The following is a 16,861-nucleotide window of genomic DNA, read 5'->3' on the forward strand; positions in this document are numbered from 1 at the left end:
GATGGTCGCATCGGGGTGCAAGGTGCGGAGTCACCGCTGGGGACAGAGGCCTGAAGCACACAGCCCAGCTGCGGGAGGGATGGGACCGTCCCGGGCACCTTCTCAGAGATGAGGGGGGCGGGCAGAGCCGTCCTCACCACAACCCCGAGGTGGCCTGGGTCAAAGCAGACCACGGATGCCCAGGAAACACCAGTCGGGGCCATGCCTGCCCCTTGGGCGGGGTCTCTTCTTTCCAGCGCGGGGAGCCGACAGCAGGGACAGGACACAGCAGTCTCTGGGGCTGTGTGTGTGTGTGTGTGTGTGTGTGAGGGGGCTCCACACACTCTGGAGGGCTCCTGGGAGTGTCTGGGAGTCAGCATCAGGACCAGGGGGTTGTCCTTTGGGTCCAGGCCCCAACTCGCACTGTGTGTCAACAGGAGGCCCTGCTTGGAGAAGCCCATGACACAGCGGGAAGTTGGGTTCTGCAGGTGGGTCTGGGGGTCTGCCTGTCAGGGGAGCGGTGGGGTCAGGGCCCGGGGTGGCTGGGTGTGGCGAGTGTCAAGGGAGAGCCTGGACGGCCCTGACAGGCCCCGTGAGGGAGCCTGAGGGCAGCAGGGAGCCAGGCAGCTCCAAGCAAGGGGGTGACCGGGTCAGTGTGTGACCTGCTTCGGGAAGGTGCGTGGAGCCGGATGTGGAGGCAGGAGGCAGGGCAGGTGGAGGCTGGCTGGCGGGAGCCACCGCGTGGGGAAGGCGACAGATGGTGAGGAGAGGAGATATGAGTGGAGTGGGGGCACCCTGCATCCTGGCTTCCCCGAAGGAAGGGCTGGCGCAGTCCCTCCTCAGCTGAGCCCCTGGGTGAATGTGTGTAGGGAGCAGGGTGGGGGGAGTGGGGGTTGGAGCTTTGGGAGCCCCCAGGGGAGGGGCAGGGCCAGGCTCAGCTCTGGGACCTAGGCCCCTGGCCTCAGTTTCCCTGTTTTAAAGCCCAGGACTTTGTCCCAGGGTCTGGCAGTTCCACGGCGTGGGCAGAGGCAAGAGAGGGCCGTCATCACAGCCTCTGTGGGGACGTGTGGCGGCCCGGCTCAGACCACCCACATAGGGGTTTTTCTTCCCAGGGTACATGCAGGCTTGGGGGCTGCCCTGCATTCAAGGGCAGCAGGAAATTCAAACCACAGGCGTTTCTTCTCCCTGGAAAAGGTGATTGGAAGTGGCTGGAGTGTGGCCCCTCTGGAAGGTCCAGGCTCCAGGCCTGCATCACTCGGTCAATGGAATTATCAGGCTTCTCACCTCTGGGACAGAGCCAGAAACAGGAGCCCCTGCTCCAGCCGCACAGTGTACAAAGCCTCTCCCAGCTGGGATCTTGCGGTGGCTTGCCGGCACGCGGGCAGGACAGGAACTAGTGTCCCGTATCTGCGGAAACCAAGGCTGGGTGGAAAAGCACCTAGCACCATGACCTACGGGTGTTCTTTGCAGAGATGGACCCAACCCCAGGATTCTTCCTGTTCCGCAGGCCCTGGCTACTTGCCTGCCAGGGGCCCCGGGGGAAGATCTCTGCAGGGCTCCCATTCCAGGCCTGGAATGGCAGAGGAATTGGCTTGGCAGGTGTCACCACTGGTGGGGATGTCGTTCCCTTGGCCCAGTTCATTGCTCAGAGGCAAAGGAACCAGTCTTGGGAGCCTTGAGTTTGTCGACAAAATCTGTTTTATGGTTTGTATTAGCTTTGGCTCCGCCTGAAGTTTCCAAAAAGGCGACTTTCCATTGATACATTTCCATAGGCTTCCCTCCCCTTTGCTCACCCCACTGGTTTTCCTGTGAGTTAAACATAGTCTTCCTCTTGTTTGGCTTTAAGATTCATCAGACCAGCTCCACCCAGGCCTCAGGCCGGCCTTCCTCCCACTGCATTCCCACCCACCCTGCACTCTGCCCCCTCCCCCTTGTGTTCCTGCTCTTGAGCAATTTATAAACAAGGAAGAGATTAAAATCGTTCTCCTCTGACCCTGAATACCTTGCGCGGAGATGAGAGGGACAGGCCTGTCACAGGGAAGCAAAGGTGTTGCTGCACAGACTGCCCCACTCCCACCCCCACCCCATCCTCTAACAACGGATCTGGAGATGTCAGCATCCCACTGCCTCTTCCCAAAGCCCCAACAAAGGATGGAGTGGGGTGTCTCAGCCCCTGCTCACAGGAACTGTGAAGCGGTGACAGCAGGAACCCATCTGGGTACATCAGGCCTTCCCTAACGGGGCAAGGCAGTGCTTGACTAATGAGCAGACAAGTCCCCAGGGAGACTAGTGGCAGCACCCTGCCCCTTCAGGCATTTTCATATCTGCTCCCCTCCTGTTGCACTTCCCTCCCAACCCCCCCAAAAATAAGAACCTAGAGGGAAGTTCTCCTGGAGGGCTGAGCGGTGCCAAGTTCCCACACGGGGTACTTCCTGCACGTGTCAGAGCCTGGGTTTCCATCTCAGTGTGGTGAGGAGTGGGGAGAGCAGGGCTGATCCCCGTCAGTCCCTCTGGCTAGGTGGTGGAGGATTCTGTGAAAACCGCCACGTGGGAGGGTCTGGGAAGGGGGAGGGGAACAGATGATGTTGGAGGAGTAAGGTGAACACGGTGTTCCAGAGGGTCTGGGGCTTATCACTGAAGTTTGAGCAGGGGAGTGGCCTCCTGAGATCCCTTCCCGCAAGCCCATTTGGTGGGGGAGGGGGACTGTGGGGACTAGAAGCTGACAGGGGAGGAAGCCAGGGCAGTCCTGGGTGAGGGCACTGTGCCCGTTGGCGGTGGCAGTGGGGGTGGGAGGGCAACATGGAGTTGGTAGAGGTTGGAATAGGGGTGCTGAGAGCCATTCGATCCCTTATTTTGAGGCAGAGCCTCAGGCATGAAATGGGAGCCATCAACAGAAGCAGGGAGGGCTGGGTTCATTTGACCCGTGTTTATGACATTTTGGGGTTCTGGGAGTGAGGAGAAAGTCTCATAGCTGGCATTTCTTTGACCTCCAGGTAGGCTGAGGGCTGGGCCCTGGGAGGGAGCCTTCCCAGTCCTCAGCCAGCGCCAGCCCAGGGCACCTAAGTCTACCACCAAGGTAGGGTAGCTTTGCCTCCTTGCTGTGCCGCTGTATTCTAATATTGCATAGCAAGCACTCTTCTATAGATTTTTAAAAAGATTTTTTTATTTCAGAGAGAGAGCACAAGTTGGGGGGACAGGCAAAAGAAAAGGGAGAAGCAGAGACCCCGCTGAGTGGGGACCGCAATGCCGGGCTCAATCCCAGGATCCTGAGATCACGACCCGAGCCGGAGGCAGACACTTAACTGACTGAGCCACCCAGGTGCCCCAAGCACTTTTCTATATTAAGAATGCAAGGTATCATGGTCGATGTCAGGTCGTCACTTCTTTACGGTGTTTTCTCACCTTAGGGTCCGATGGGTCTGATGGGGGCACATTTTTAGCACTAAGTCTGGGCGCTGCCAAATAAAACTCAGATGATGTTGTTAGAGGTTTTATATTTTAATCATGGTGACAGTAGAAAGAATAAAGATGAAAGAGAAAGGAGGAAGAAAGGAACAGAAGGAGGAACCAAGGAAGGGGAAGAAAGATGGCATTTGTCCCTCTAACCACTTGGAGGAGTTCTGATCCACAGACTGTTGGGGTTACAGCACATGCTTCAGTTTATCAACTGGGATGGTGTGCCCCCCTGTGGCAACAGCACAAACACAGTTAAAACAGACCACCTACCGCTACCTTTAAGAACGTTAAATTCTTTTTTTTTTTTTTTTAGATTTTATTTATTTATTTGAGAGCGAGAGAGCGAGAGAGAGAGAGAGAGAAAGAGCACAATTGGGGGGTGGGGAAGGGTCAGAGGCAGAAGGAGAGCAGGCTCCTCTCAGAGCAGGGAGCCCGACCTGGGGCTTGATCCCAGGACCCCAGGATCACGACCTGAGTCAGAGGCAGCTGGTTAACTGACTGAGCCACCCAGGCGCCCTAAGAATGTTAAATTCTTGACACATTTTTAAAAATGTGGGATATGCATTATTTCAAACCTGGGGCATTACGTGAGATATCATAAACATTTTTGAATTTGAATTGCTCTGTTTCAAATGAGCATAATTCAATTTCAGATAAAATGCCACTGTGCTACTCAGAAGCTTACCACCAAAAGAGAGGAAGTGCAGATATTTTTTAATAGCTTTATTGAGGTATAATTTACACACCATCAACTCCACCCATTGTAAGTGTACAATTTAAGGATTTTAATAAATTTCCTGAGTCATGCAGCCCTCATGACATTCTAGTTTTATTTTTTAAAAAAGATTTTATTTATTTATTTGAGGGTAAGAGAGAGCGTGTGCATGCACAAGCAGGGGGAAGTAGTGAGGGGCTGAGGGAGAAGAAGACTCCCCTACTGAGCAGGGAGCCAGATGCAGGGCTTGATCCCAGGACCCTGAGATCGTGACCTGAGCCAAAGGCAGATGTTTAACTGACTGAGCCACCCAAGCGCCCTGACAGTCTAGTTTTAGAACATTTCCATCACTCCACAAAGACAAGTTGTATCTGGGCTTTCTGGCAAAATCCATAGCCAGACCAACACACCCCCACCCCACCCTAAACCAATTCCAGGCAAGGCAAATGTAAAGGCCAATTCAGTTATTCAGCCACATGTCCACCTCACCCTGCAAATATCTACACTCTTCCTTCCTCTTCCCTTGCTTCCAGTAGCTGAGTCTTGGCTCCTCCTGGCCCCTGGGCTCACCTTTTCCTTCCTTTTCTCCACCAGTGGGTGTGACGAGTCACTGTGGGCTGGAACAGATGTTATTTTCTGGGGTTCTGAGCTTTGACATATCCAAGAGCCAACCTCAGCCTGTGGAAGCCTTCCATCCCATGTCCTTCTGTCTCCTTCTACCTTGGAATGGGAGGCTATTTCCTGCCCCTCCAGTCTGATGTAGTAAAGTTGGGCTCCCAGAATTGCTTTTCCGTGGCACTTTGGGGGTTCCTGTCTAACACTGTTGGGTATTTCTCATGGGAGAAGAGTTCCAGAACATATTGCTCCTCCATCTTCTCCATGGGTCTGTCTTTGCCTCCTCCATCCGGTGTCTTCCCCACTTGGCTGGGAAGGATGGTCAGGAATCCTCAGGGTACTACTGGTCCTGGTGGACTTGCCTTCTGTGGTCTCCTTAAGCTATGGGAAAGCCCTCTTCCCTTTTCTGCTGGGGAGGGTATGGATTTTTGTCTACTTTGTTCACTGATGTGTTCCAGGGGCCTGGAACAGTACCTGAACCATAGTTGGCATTGGTAAAGTTTATTGAACCAAGTAGAATTGGAGTCTAAAGAGGGCGGGAGTGTTCTCAATTCCCTCCCAGCTGGGTAGGTGGGAAGCCCTTTGAGGGGACAGGTCCCATTTGGTCTATTTTAATCTTCTTTATAGACATTTGGGTTCCATTTCTTCCAGGACCCTTGGTTTATGGATTATCTTGGCAGAAGCTGGTCTGACCTTCCAAAGAATTCCCCACAAACCTCCCATGTTCCTCTGCTCAGGCCAGTCATTGGTGCTGTTTGGCTGGGTCAGTTCCCCCAACTGGACCCATAATCCCAACTGGGCCAGCCTGCCCTGAACCATTTGGACTTAGCTAGGCTGCCTTTGGGGTTGCGATCTCCCAACTCCTCCTTCTGGCCTTGCCATCCGCCAAATGGGCTCTCTAGTTCCCCTCTCCCCAGAGTCCTGAAAGGGAGGGGTCGCCTTGAGCACAGAGCCTTCAGGTCCCTTTCCCCACCGGGATTCTGGTCTTCGCCCCAGTTTTGTAGCCGGCCTAATTTCTGGCCTCACTGAAGCCTTCTCGTTCCTTGTAGTGGGCCGCTACATCTTTCCTTTCTGTGTGGGAAAATGCTATACCACCTATCCCATCCCCTATTGGAGGGATTCTGCATTGTCCACCCCGTAGAGGAACACTGCCGTGGTTGTCCTCTTCCCCAGTGATCCATTCTAGAAGGGGCCATTCTGGGCGCAAGGTCTGGGTTAATGGGCCCCCAGGCTCGAGCCTGCTTCCGATTGCTCCTGTGAGGAGCCTGGCCCGCGGGCGGTGGGGGGCGTGGCGAGCGTTGGGGGCGGTGCTGCGGGAGGAGTTGGGTTGTGGGCGGGTTTAGGGGCGGAGCTGAGAAGCGGACTGTCCGCGGGCCGAGGACACAAGTCAGGCTGGGGGCGGGGGCCGAGGGCGGTGCTGGGGGCGGAGTCTGGCTTGGGGCGTGGCCAAGAGAAGAGCTGGGGCGGAGTCTGCCCGGGGCGGTGCTGGGGGCGGACCTGAGGGCGGAGTCTGGTCGGGGGTGTGGCTAAGGGCGGAGTCTGTCCTGCGAAGTGCTGAGGTTGGAGTGGGGATGGGGCGGGCCCGATGTGCGGAGGGTAGAGTCGGGCCGGGGCGGGGCTGAGGCCGGGCGCGAGGGCCGGACTGGCCCGGAACGAGCAGAGGGCCGGCCGCGAGCTTTGCGGAGGCGGGGCTAAGCGAGTCCCGGGCTGAGCAGAGGCCCGCGGGGCTCCGGGCCGGCCGGGGGCGGGGCGGGGGGCCGGCCGGGGCGGGGCCGGGGCGGGGCCGGGCCAGGGCAGGCAGTCGGCGGCGCCCCTTCTTCAGGTGTTGCGGCGGTTCCACGTCGCCAGGCGGTCCGCGGCTTCCGTGAGCTCAAGCTTCGTTCAGCGTCCGGAGCGCCGGCCCTTCGGCTCCCGCGCGGCCATGGCGGGGCCGGGCCCGGGCCCAGGGGACCCGGACGAGCAGTACGATTTCCTGTTCAAGCTGGTGCTGGTGGGCGACGCGAGCGTGGGCAAGACGTGCGTGGTGCAGCGCTTCAAGACCGGCGCTTTCTCGGAGCGCCAGGGCAGCACCATCGGCGTCGACTTCACCATGAAGACGCTGGAGATCCAGGGCAAGCGGGTCAAGGTGGGAGGCCCGGCCTGGGGTCGCCGCGCGGGGGTGGCCTGGCCCTCTCTGCCTGCCGCGCAGCCCGGGCTCCGACGGGTACCGGGTTTGACCGGGGCCCCTAGAAGGCGTTTCTTCAGCGGGGGCGGCCGCAGGCCGCAGCGAGCGCCCCGGATTGTCTTGAGGTTTCTGGCAAATCCCTTTCGACTCCCCCTGTCCCTTCTGTTGGAGCAGGCCTGGGCCTTGGGGTCTGGGTCAGGTTCAGTCCTCAGAGCGCCGGCCTTGGGTTGTGTGCGTGCGTGTGTGTGTGTCTTGGGGGTAGTGTGGGGGAGCAGGCCCTGCCCTCCGGAGCTCACACCCCGGGGGCACTTTTGCTCCAAAATAAGTTCGCCAGTGGAAGACAGAAGAGCGCCTCGGAGTGCGGGGGACAGAAGGCCGCCTGGCTGGCCTGACTCTTCCCCACCTCGATCGAAGCCCCCGGCTCGGCCCTTGGTGGGGGGAACCCGGCCAGAAAGCTACACCCGCCCTCCCCTCCCCTCAACGACTAGGAGGGATCAGGAAGTAGTTGTTTCTAGGACCGGAGGGCCAAAACTTTTTGTCAGAATTTCCGGCCTGGCCACGCCTCCCTGCAGTCTCTTTGTGGACCTGGTGGTGGAACTTTACTCGACAAGGGCCAGTACTGGGTCCCCTCCCCCAGCTGGAGTTTGATAGAAACTGAAAAGTTCACAGATACCGGAAGGTGGGGGAGAGGACCAGACTTCGGCAATGACTCTGAATAGAAACAGCAGGATGTAGTTGCCACAATGTCCTGGCAATGATTTGATAAATAATATTTGTGATTAATGAATCAGAGTTTCTTAACCTGGCTACCAGCCCTCCTTAATAGAGTTAGGAGACCGTGGCCAGGGCAGAGCATTGTTTTTGCTCAGTAACTTAACTGAACTGTGCAGAAATCTTTTCCATTCTTTCATGGTTTTCAGTTCACATGATCTCCAGGACAGCTCTTAGGAGCACTGGGCAGGGCAGCACAGGGCAAGTGTTATCTCCTATTATCTCTGTGTTTTCTAGAAGTTGAGCCAGGGTATTGGAGTCCCTTGAGACGTGATGCGCTGGTGCTTCGCGTTCCCTGGGCTGCAGTAGCCCTGCTCATGTTTGCCTTTTGCCAGGGTACTTAGCTCTTTGTTTCTGCAAAATTGGGATAATTTTTGGGTGTTGCCTACCTCCTGTCCCTGCATGGAGAAATAGTAAGCCAACAAACTACATGACCACAGTGCCTCTAGAGTTGATGTGCCAGGGGAAGCAGAAACTCCGTGCCCGAAGGGTTTTGTTTTGTTTTGTTTTAAAGAATCTTTTGGGTTTCTGTGTGTTTTTGGTTTCCTTAGGATAGAAAAAAAAAAAGAGCAAGGTGTGGCAGGCAGCTTTGAGTCATTATTTGGGACCACCCCTTTGGAACAGGTGGCAAGGGAAGGGCTGTAGGATGGGTGGAGTGTGTCTATGGATGAGTTTGTGCCCTGTGATGATGCCAGCAGCCACAGGGAAAGTGGAGTGCCTAAAATATAGGCATAAATAGCAGTGGTGTTCCTGCAAGCTGTCGGCCTTCTCCTGCACCCGAGTGTTTGTGGTGGCTGGGTGCTGACGGTGGTCAAGGAGGGGGCAGGGTGTTCCTGTTTACCTGGCGAGATAACAGCCTGTGCCCCAGTGGAGCCCAGAGTGTACTGTGTACCCGAGCACAGGTTATGCAATGCAGGGCCGGCAGTTTGCGATTTCCGTTCCTTATGGTCACCTCCACATTGTTCTTAGGAGGCAGTCGGGTGGGATTGGGATCAGGACGGTGTAGGGATGGTAAAACCCCTCTTGAGAGGCTGTTGTGCGCCCGCTGATGTAGGGATGTATTCTTATTAACCCTGTACTGGCGCCGGACAGCCTTGCCCCAAGGTGCACAGCTAGTAACTGACAGAAGTGGGCATTTTTCTTCCAGGGTTTCTGACTCCATAGCGTTGAGGTCTTTCCCCTACGCCAGACTGCTTCTCAGAATCTGATTGTTTGGAGTGGGAAAGTCTTTGGCAATTATCTGCCTCCTCATTTTGCAGTCAGAGAAACCTGAGGCCCAGGGTACTAAAGAGGCTTCGGATTGAAATTGAGCAGCAGTGGGTGGGGACCAGCCTGTCAAGTGGCAGTTTTGGGGCCCTACTGACTCAGCAGGAGCAAGTCATTATTGCTTTCTGAGTCTGTTAACTCATCCGTAAAATACCTTGGAGGTGTCTTTGCTTTTTTTAAAAAAGCATCAGGTTTATTATAGTTAAATTTATACTCCTTAAACTTCACCCATTTTAGGTGTACTGTTCTGTGAATTTTGATGAAAGGTATACAGTCCCATAATCACCACCACAATCACAGTATAGAATACTTCCAGCAACCCAGAAAGTTCCTTTGTGTCCCTTTGTGTCAGTGTCCTCCCTTCACCCCAGCCCCTGGCAATCACCTACCTGCTTTCTGTCCCTGTAGTTTCAGCAGCGTGGTTTTAACTGGAACCTTTGATGAGCCGGATTTTATTGTTGTTGTTCCTGCAGAAAGTGTGGCCACATCAGGGATTTCATTTAAAACCTTTCCAGGGGCTGTCTGGGGTCCAACAAGCATCCAGCATGATCCCCCAGACCTCCTCCCCTGTACTGCTGGCTTTTGTTAGCGCTAGAAGAACCCAGAGATAGATCACCTGGTGTTTTTCAAGCTCCTCTGAGCTCCAGTGCTTGGGGGTGCCGTGAGGGGAAAGTAAAGGGGGAAGGCCAAGAGGCCGCAAGTTCAGAAGGGCCTTACTTAGCTTCTCACCCAGCCAGAGCAAAACTGCTTTTATCCAGTTCTATATTGAGGTTCCACTTGTTTTTATTTGACTGAAAAGTTCTGCTGCTAAAAAAATTTTTAAAAAGTTTGCAACATCGCAGATCTAATTAAACCCCTTTATTTCTGTAGTCACTTCCTGTTGCAACCAGAATGACATCCAGACCCCTCACCTGAAGAGGTGGGCCCTTGTCTGCCTTGGCTGGTTTATCTCCTTGCCTCTGCCCCTTACTCGCTACTGTCTAGCCTCCCTAGCGAGCCCTTTCTGTCCTTCAGACGTGCCTTCCTTGGGCTCTTTGTACCCGTTCCCCTGCCTGTCATAGTATGTCCCTACACCCCCTGCTGCTTCATCATTTGGCTCCCGCTGCAAATGCCTCCTCTTCGGAGAGAGGCCTTCCCTGACCTTCTGGTCCCTCTGTCCCATTACAGGGTGAGTTCAGGGATAAGTTCATTCAAGTCCTTATCAGGACTTGCAATGACCTCATGTGTTGATCTCCTCCTGTGCAAGGTCTGTCAGCTCCTTGAAAGTGCAGGGATCTAGTCTGCTTTGTGGGCCTGCGGGCCCCGCACTTACAGCCGTGTTAGACGCATAGCTCTGCTTTGTGGGCCTGCGGGCCCCCGCACTTACAGCCGTGTTCGACGCATGGCTCTGCTTTGTGGGCCTGCGGGCCCCGCACTTACAGCCGTGTTAGACGCATGGCTCTGCTTTGTGGGCCTGCGGGCGCCGCACTTACAGCCGTGTTAGACGCATGGCACATGGTACATGTCTGTGACTTGATTTTTGTCAACAGAGGGGAAGCTGAGGCCAAAGTAAATGAAGTGACCAGCATGCCTAAGGCCACACACACATCAGGGACCAAACCAGGACTTGAACCCAGAATCTGCCTGGGTCCTAAGGCCCGGCCTCATTTTTACACTTGACCACTCGTCTGAGTCCCTCTGAGTTCGAAATGATGACCCTGAGAGTCTGCAAGTTAATGAGTGTAGTAAAAACGCAGTTGCAGCCACTGCACTTCGAGAAACAATGTGGACTTGGACATTTTATAGATTTTTCAGTAATAGGGGTTGAAGCCTAGCAAGTTTCAGGATGTTTGTCTGCTACCAGCTCTGAACAGCTCACCTAGCCTGCTGCGCTGGTTAGTAAGGGCTCCGTATAGGGTGATGGGTTCCTGTGCCCTACCCCATGTGGATTCACGCAGCTCTAGCTATGCAGGTTGAACTTCAAGAGTGAATCTGGGGGCGGGCTGCGTCTTTCAACCTGTGGAGTCTCTGAAAGAGAATGCTGGCATAGGAGTCTGAAGGTCTGAGTCTTAGTTCCAACCTCACCACAACCGTGGCCAATCCCTTGTCCCTTCTTGGACCCCACAGCTTCCTCATTTGTGAGTTGGGACTAATGATCTTTGCTCTGCCTGTTTCTTAGGGTTGATGGAAGGCTATGGACATGCTTAAACTGGTATAAAAATTTCCTTTATATATTTTTGGATAGATAATCCATCTACATGGTCCAGAATTTCAAAATTTCAAAGGTATAAAAGGGCATACAGTAAAAAAACTCAAAAAAACAAAAAAACCCTTCCCTTCTATCTTCGTCCCCCAACCTTGCAGTGCCCTCTAAGAAGAGGCAATCAGTGTTACTGGTTTCTTGTCTACCCTGAAAGTGCTATTGCAAATAAAACCAAGGAATTACAAATATGAGGCCTTAAATTATTATGGCCGTTGTTACCATTTTCCTCCTTAGATTAGACAGACGATTTCTTAACTCACCCTTCCCCCACCGCCCCCCAACCTCACTGTCCCCCAGGAAATCTCAGCCGGTTCTAAATCCTTAAAACATTCTGACGGCTCTTCTACTCTCTCTTATCTGGGACAACACAAAGGCCTGTTATGTAAACTCGTTTTGCAGATCGCTGGGGACATAGGCCTCAAGTCCACACAGAGGTTAGCCTTGTCGAATTGTACCCCCTTTATTCAGCTCTCTGTCGGGTTCACTCCCCCCTTGTTGGGGATGTTGCCAGATCTCTCCTTCACAGAGGTAAAGTGTATGCCCTTGGGCCTTGGCTCTCGAGCTTCCCTAGGCCCTACAAGTCACCTTTGTTTTTGTAGCTGCTCCTGGCACTTCCAGAAGAGGGGCAAGCGGGGAAGTCAGAGCTGCCTCCTTGGTCCTTCCAGTCAGGCGTCTGATTTTGCTGTTTGGGTCAGGTGCTTTTCCAATTCGGATGTTGTTGCTTTGACTTTTTCAGTTTTGATCAGAAATAGCAAAAGGACCGTGAGATAAGAAAGAAGTTCTGGGTCATGCTGGTCGTCTGAAATCTGTTCTTGAGGCCAGTGACAGCCATCCCATTGCAAAATAAACCTTGCCTCCCGAGGTTTCTGACAGTCCTGAGGGAGCACGTGTCGTGGAAAGACAGTGGAAGGAAGGCCCGTGTTAGACCCACGAGGCACCACCTTAAAATCTTGACTATGCCTCTTGGCGCTCTGGGCGTGTGACGTCACTGCTTCTCATCTGCTTCACCTGCAAACCTCTTAGCTTTAGGGACCTGGCCCACTGTGGGTCATCAGTAAATGGGGACTGACATTGGTGTGGAAATCACCTGGGAGAGAGAGTGGCATTGGGAGTCCAGAAGTGTGGCTTCTCAGCTTGGATGCCCAGCTGACCTTGTGCAAGTCACTCCACTGGTCTGTTACTCTGTCGGTGAGCTGCAGAAAGAATCCCTGTCTCACCTACCCACAGAAGGTTTGCTCACGGTCACCCCGTGAGAAGGACCCCCGTCTTACAGAGTGGGACGTGAAGGTCTGTGTGCGGCAGAGCAGAACAGAACCTAGCCTTCTGGCTCCTGGTCGGGTGCTAATCTTCACTGCTGTGCTGTGCCCTCTCCCCCCAGTGGTACACGCACAAACACCAGGCACGCAGGGAAGGTTTGGGGCGAGTTTAGTATCTGGGCCGTCATATAGCACTTGTGTTTTACGTTTTTTTGTGTTTTGATTAGCAGTACCGTATCAGCGTTGTAATGCCGAGGTGCTGGTTAGACAACCAAATCCTTATTAATTCAGACGGACTGGGTGAGTTCGTTCATACGGCTGCTGTGAACAAAAGAAAAAGCCCGTCTTCTAGAATGGCTTACCAAATGCTGTTCTGTTGAACATACAACAACAGAACCCGGGCTAGTGCTGTTAGAGAGAGGATCTCTCCAACCTGCTGCGATAAATTGATAAGCAAGGGCCATGTCTCATTAATAGCTCCTGTATCTATACGGGGACGTACGTGGACTCCTCTGATCTTACTTGTACTCCTTTGCCTCGTAAGCCTCCCTTTCTTGGACTGGAAGAACAGGAACTTAGTCCTACATGAGGTGTGTCAACATCATGAGTTCTTCGGGGTTTTCGCACGTGTTCGTCAGTGTTTGAAGTGACACCATCCCAGATTTGGAGTGTGACTAAGGAGTGATGTGACTGATTCGTAGAAAAAATAGCGACCTAGAACCTGATGTGTCCATGGGCGCTGCGCCTTTCAGAATAGTCTCCTTGAGAAATTGCGTGCGTATTTCCCAAACGTGTGATCAGCCCTGATGATCCTTGTTCACATTCTTCAGAACGTGCAGCTCTTCCTTCTGGCAGGTCCCTCGGGGGTGTATTTGAGAGCGTTCCATAGTGGTAGCTTTCTTCGGTCCAAAGTGAGGTCTAACTGTAAAGTCACAGTTCTGGTGCACGTCAGGCTAGGGGGCAGGTCCAAGGGCCCTGGCAGGAACTGCGGTGTGTGTTGGGCAGTGACAGGTCATTGGCGTGTGTCCTCTCTTGAGGCGACTGCTTTTTAAGGGGATGCTATTCATCTTGGTGTGAGAGGCCTGAAAGGTTGGCTTCGAGCTCACAGCTCATGGTTGTGGATTAGCTTAGCTGATGCGGATGGTGTCGGACCATTTCATCACGGAAGGATCCCCTCACACTGAAAAAGAAAATTCTGTAATTTCAAGCCAGGGAATCCCTACTCCCGCCATTTTGATGCCTGAGAAGGGTAAAAATTAGGTATTTTTAAAATGAAGAATATTCTGGGGCACCTGGGTGGCTCAGTCAGTTAAGCATCGGCTCTTGATTTGGGCTCAGGTCATGACCTCAGGGTCGTGAGATTGAGCCCCATGTCAGGCTCCTCGCTCAGTGGAGAATCTGTTTGAGATTCTCTTTCTCCCTTTGCCCCTCCCCCCCAACTTGTATGCCCGCTCACTCTCTCTCTCAAAGAAATAAATTTTTAAAAATTAAAAAAAATCCAACGTTCTGTTTAGATTTTCCTATGAAAAATTTTGATTTTTTTTTTCCATTTAACTTGTATTTTTATTCTTCGGTTTTAACTCTCTCATGGGTACACAAAAGTGGATGATTTTGTGATGAAAAAAGATCTTAGGGGTGCCTGGGTGGCTCAGTCGTTAAGCGTCTGCCTTTGGCTCAGGGCGTGATCCCAGGGTCCTGGGATCGAGCCCCACATCAGGCTCCTCCGCTGGGAGTCTGCTTCTCCCTCTCCCACTCCCCCTGACTGTGTTCCCTCTCTCGCTGGCTGTCTCTCTGTCACATAAATAAATAAAATCTTTAAAAAAAAAAAGATCTTAGCTGTCAGAATAAAAGTTCAGTTCTCTAGCTATGAGTTTTAATATCTGCCATGTTCACATTATAGGTAATTACATAGAGAAAGATCAGTTTTATAAAGTACGTGAAAATTCTTTGAAACACATAGAAAAACAGTGTTTTATTGTTGAAATCACAAGGTAAATACCTCAGGGTAAACTCTGACTCTAGGGTTTTCTTTGGGTTATTTTCCCCAGAATAAGCCCTTGGTAAGTGTTGGCTGAATGAACTACCAGGTAGTGAGAGAGAGAGACAGAGACAGGGAGAGGGGGAGAGGGAGGGAGAGAAAGAGAAGGGAGAGCCTTCTAAGCAGCAAAGGGTGTCTGTGAACCTCCGCTTCAAGGGTTGGGTTCATGCAGGAGCTGAAGGACTCCTGGCCAGCGAGGAGAGATAAATGTCAGGTGAAAACGGGAGACCTTGCAGGAACTTGGTGTTCTGTTTTGTTTGATTTTATGACTTTTGAGAAATAGTGTTACCATAGTGCAAGTTGATGGGGAAATTTTTATAGACTGATTTACTAAAAAGCCTAATCTCTTAAAATTTAACTGGCAAAGCTTGGCTAATTTGATGCGACATGGTCATGGTTGGTATTTTCAAGCCTAGCATGAAAAACTTGTTAAGTATTAAAAGGACTCCAAGCTATAGAGTTCCTGCTAGATTCTTCTTTTTACCACTCTGGGGTTCCCCTGCCTCTGCAGGAACATGAGAATGGACGGAAGGCCGTGGTGTGTTGAGATGCTTTGGGGCAGTTTGCTCCGTCTGTATATGCGTGTAGGGATGTATCAACAGATACTGTTCCGCTTTACATGAGTTGACCTTACTTGACTATCCTTTTTTTTTTTTTTTTTTAGATTTTTAAAATTTAGAGAGAGCGAGAGTGTGAGTTGGGGGAGGGGCAGAGGGAGAAGAGAATCCCAAGCGGACTCTGCGCTGAGTGCAGAACCCAGCGTGGGGCTCGATCCCACAATCCCAAGATTATGACCTGAGCCGAAATTAAGAGTTGGACAGTCAACTGGCTGCACCGCCTACGTGCCCCTTACTTGACTAAAGTAGTGCTCTACGAAGTCCCTTAAAAAAATCCTTATTGAGATAATAATCCATATACCATAGAACTCTACCATTTAAAGTGTTCAGTTCAGTGTGGTATTGTTGTATACTCACAACGTTGTATAACCATCACCACCCCCAGTTTCCACGTTGAAATCCTCTAGGATTCAAGTGCCAGATCATTATTGATTTTTTTTTTGGACATTTTGCATCAACAGTTATTTTAGACTTTAATTCCAAGTTTTATTTATTTATTTGTGGCTTACTGTCTTTTATTACTTTAGTTCATTTTCATTTTGCCTGAATTGTTCCTCAAGTGATTCTTTCAGAAAGAATCTGTAAGTGACTCTTGAAATCAAGTGACCCTTGATTTCTAACGTTCTGAAATCTTACCAATAGTGTGTCTATGTTGTGGGATATTTTTTCATTCACCCTGCTCTGAACTCAGTAGGTATAATCAGAGTGAAAATTCCTGTATTTCTAAAGGTCTAAGGATTTTTAAAAAGATTTATTTATTTATTTGAGAGAGAGAACAAGCAAGCGTGGAGAGGTGGAGCAAAGGGAGAGGGAGAGAAACCCAAGCCGACTCTACGCTGAGCACGGAGCAGATGTGAAGGTCCATCTCAGGACCCTGAGATCATGACCCGAGCCCAAACCAAGAGTTGGATGCTTAACCGACTGCACCACCCAGGTGCCCTAAAGGTCTAAGGAGTTTTATCTTTGATTAGCTCCTGCTCTCCGCTCTGGAGCTTGCATGGGGCAGGAGCTGGGATTTAGGGTCTGTTCTCCATATCTCTTATCTTCTCCATCTTAGCAGCGTGGTGCTCCATTGTGCTGCGTTCTGGACAAACCCGGGGCTTCACCTCCCAGCACACTGATTTCCTTTTCAGCTGTGTCCGTTCTTTTTCTTCTTTTTCTTTTTCTTTTTTAAGATTTATTTATTTTAGACAGAGAGCAGGAGTGGGAGGGGCAGAGGGAGAGAAGAGGGAGAGCGATTCTCCAGCAGACTCCGGCTGAGTGCAGAGCCCAGCCTGGGGCTCCATCCTGAGATAGCCGCTGAGCCGGAATCGGGAGGCCGACACTTTAACCAGCTCTGCCGCCGAGGCGCCCTCAGCTGTATCTGTCCTGATCATTCTTTCCATCTATTGTTTTCTTTATTTTGACAATTACAGTTTTAGTTTCCAAGATCTCCCGTTGGTTCGTTTTCATATCAGTAATATTTTCATTCTGCGGGTATTATTAATACTCTTATTTTTCCTTACTTTTTATTATGAAAACTTTCAAGCATATAGAAAAGCTGAAAGAAGAGCACAGTAAACCCCAAACCTATCCTCCACCTAGGTTTAGCAGTTGTTCCCGTTTTGCTCCGTGTGCTTTGTCTTTCTGTATATGTAATATACTTTTTTTTTAAAGTAAGTTGCAAATACCATGATATATCACCTCATAGCTCAACATACAACTTTTAAGAATAAGCATGATTGTTTTTCTATTTTCTAAAT

The 16,861-nt window shown here is 51.6% G+C and overlaps 2 protein-coding genes across 4 annotated transcripts in view; both read left to right on the plus strand.

The window, feature by feature from the left end:
- The first annotated feature begins 42 nt into the window (after positions 1 to 42).
- On the plus strand, positions 43 to 2,287 carry LOC103669498. Its single transcript, XM_008697826.2, has 2 exons — positions 43 to 467; positions 1,092 to 2,287. The coding sequence occupies exons 1-2, from the start codon at positions 109 to 111 to the stop codon at positions 1,708 to 1,710; spliced, it is 978 nt and encodes a 325-aa protein (XP_008696048.1). The 5' UTR covers positions 43 to 108; the 3' UTR covers positions 1,711 to 2,287.
- A 4,259-nt stretch (positions 2,288 to 6,546) lies between these two features.
- Positions 6,547 to 16,861, plus strand: part of RAB43 (RAB43, member RAS oncogene family) — a 51,151-nt gene continuing 40,836 nt past the window's right edge. Inside the window, exon 1 of one of the 3 annotated variants that reach the window (XM_040628384.1) lies at positions 6,547 to 6,890. In XM_040628384.1, the coding sequence (XP_040484318.1) occupies positions 6,687 to 6,890 (204 nt within the window). In that variant the 5' untranslated portion in view covers positions 6,547 to 6,686. The remainder of the gene's footprint in view (positions 6,891 to 16,861) is intronic. The other 2 variants (XM_040628385.1, XM_040628386.1) reach the window with 2 other exon arrangements.

The sequence above is a fragment of the Ursus maritimus genome, unplaced genomic scaffold (assembly GCF_017311325.1).
Source record: "Ursus maritimus isolate PB19 unplaced genomic scaffold, ASM1731132v1 scaffold_14, whole genome shotgun sequence".
NCBI classification, from domain to species: domain Eukaryota; kingdom Metazoa; phylum Chordata; class Mammalia; order Carnivora; family Ursidae; genus Ursus; species Ursus maritimus.

What these genes read in the sequence shown, in the direction of transcription:
- LOC103669498 (XM_008697826.2), top strand. Translation starts at nt 109, where the DNA reads ATGAGGGGGGCGGGCAGAGCCGTCCTCACCACAACCCCGAGGTGGCCT. An exon ending in CGGGAAGTTGGGTTCTGCAG is followed by an intron (nt 468 to 1,091) that starts GTGGGTCTGGGG and finishes TTTTCTTCCCAG; the next exon opens with GGTACATGCAGGCTTGGGGG.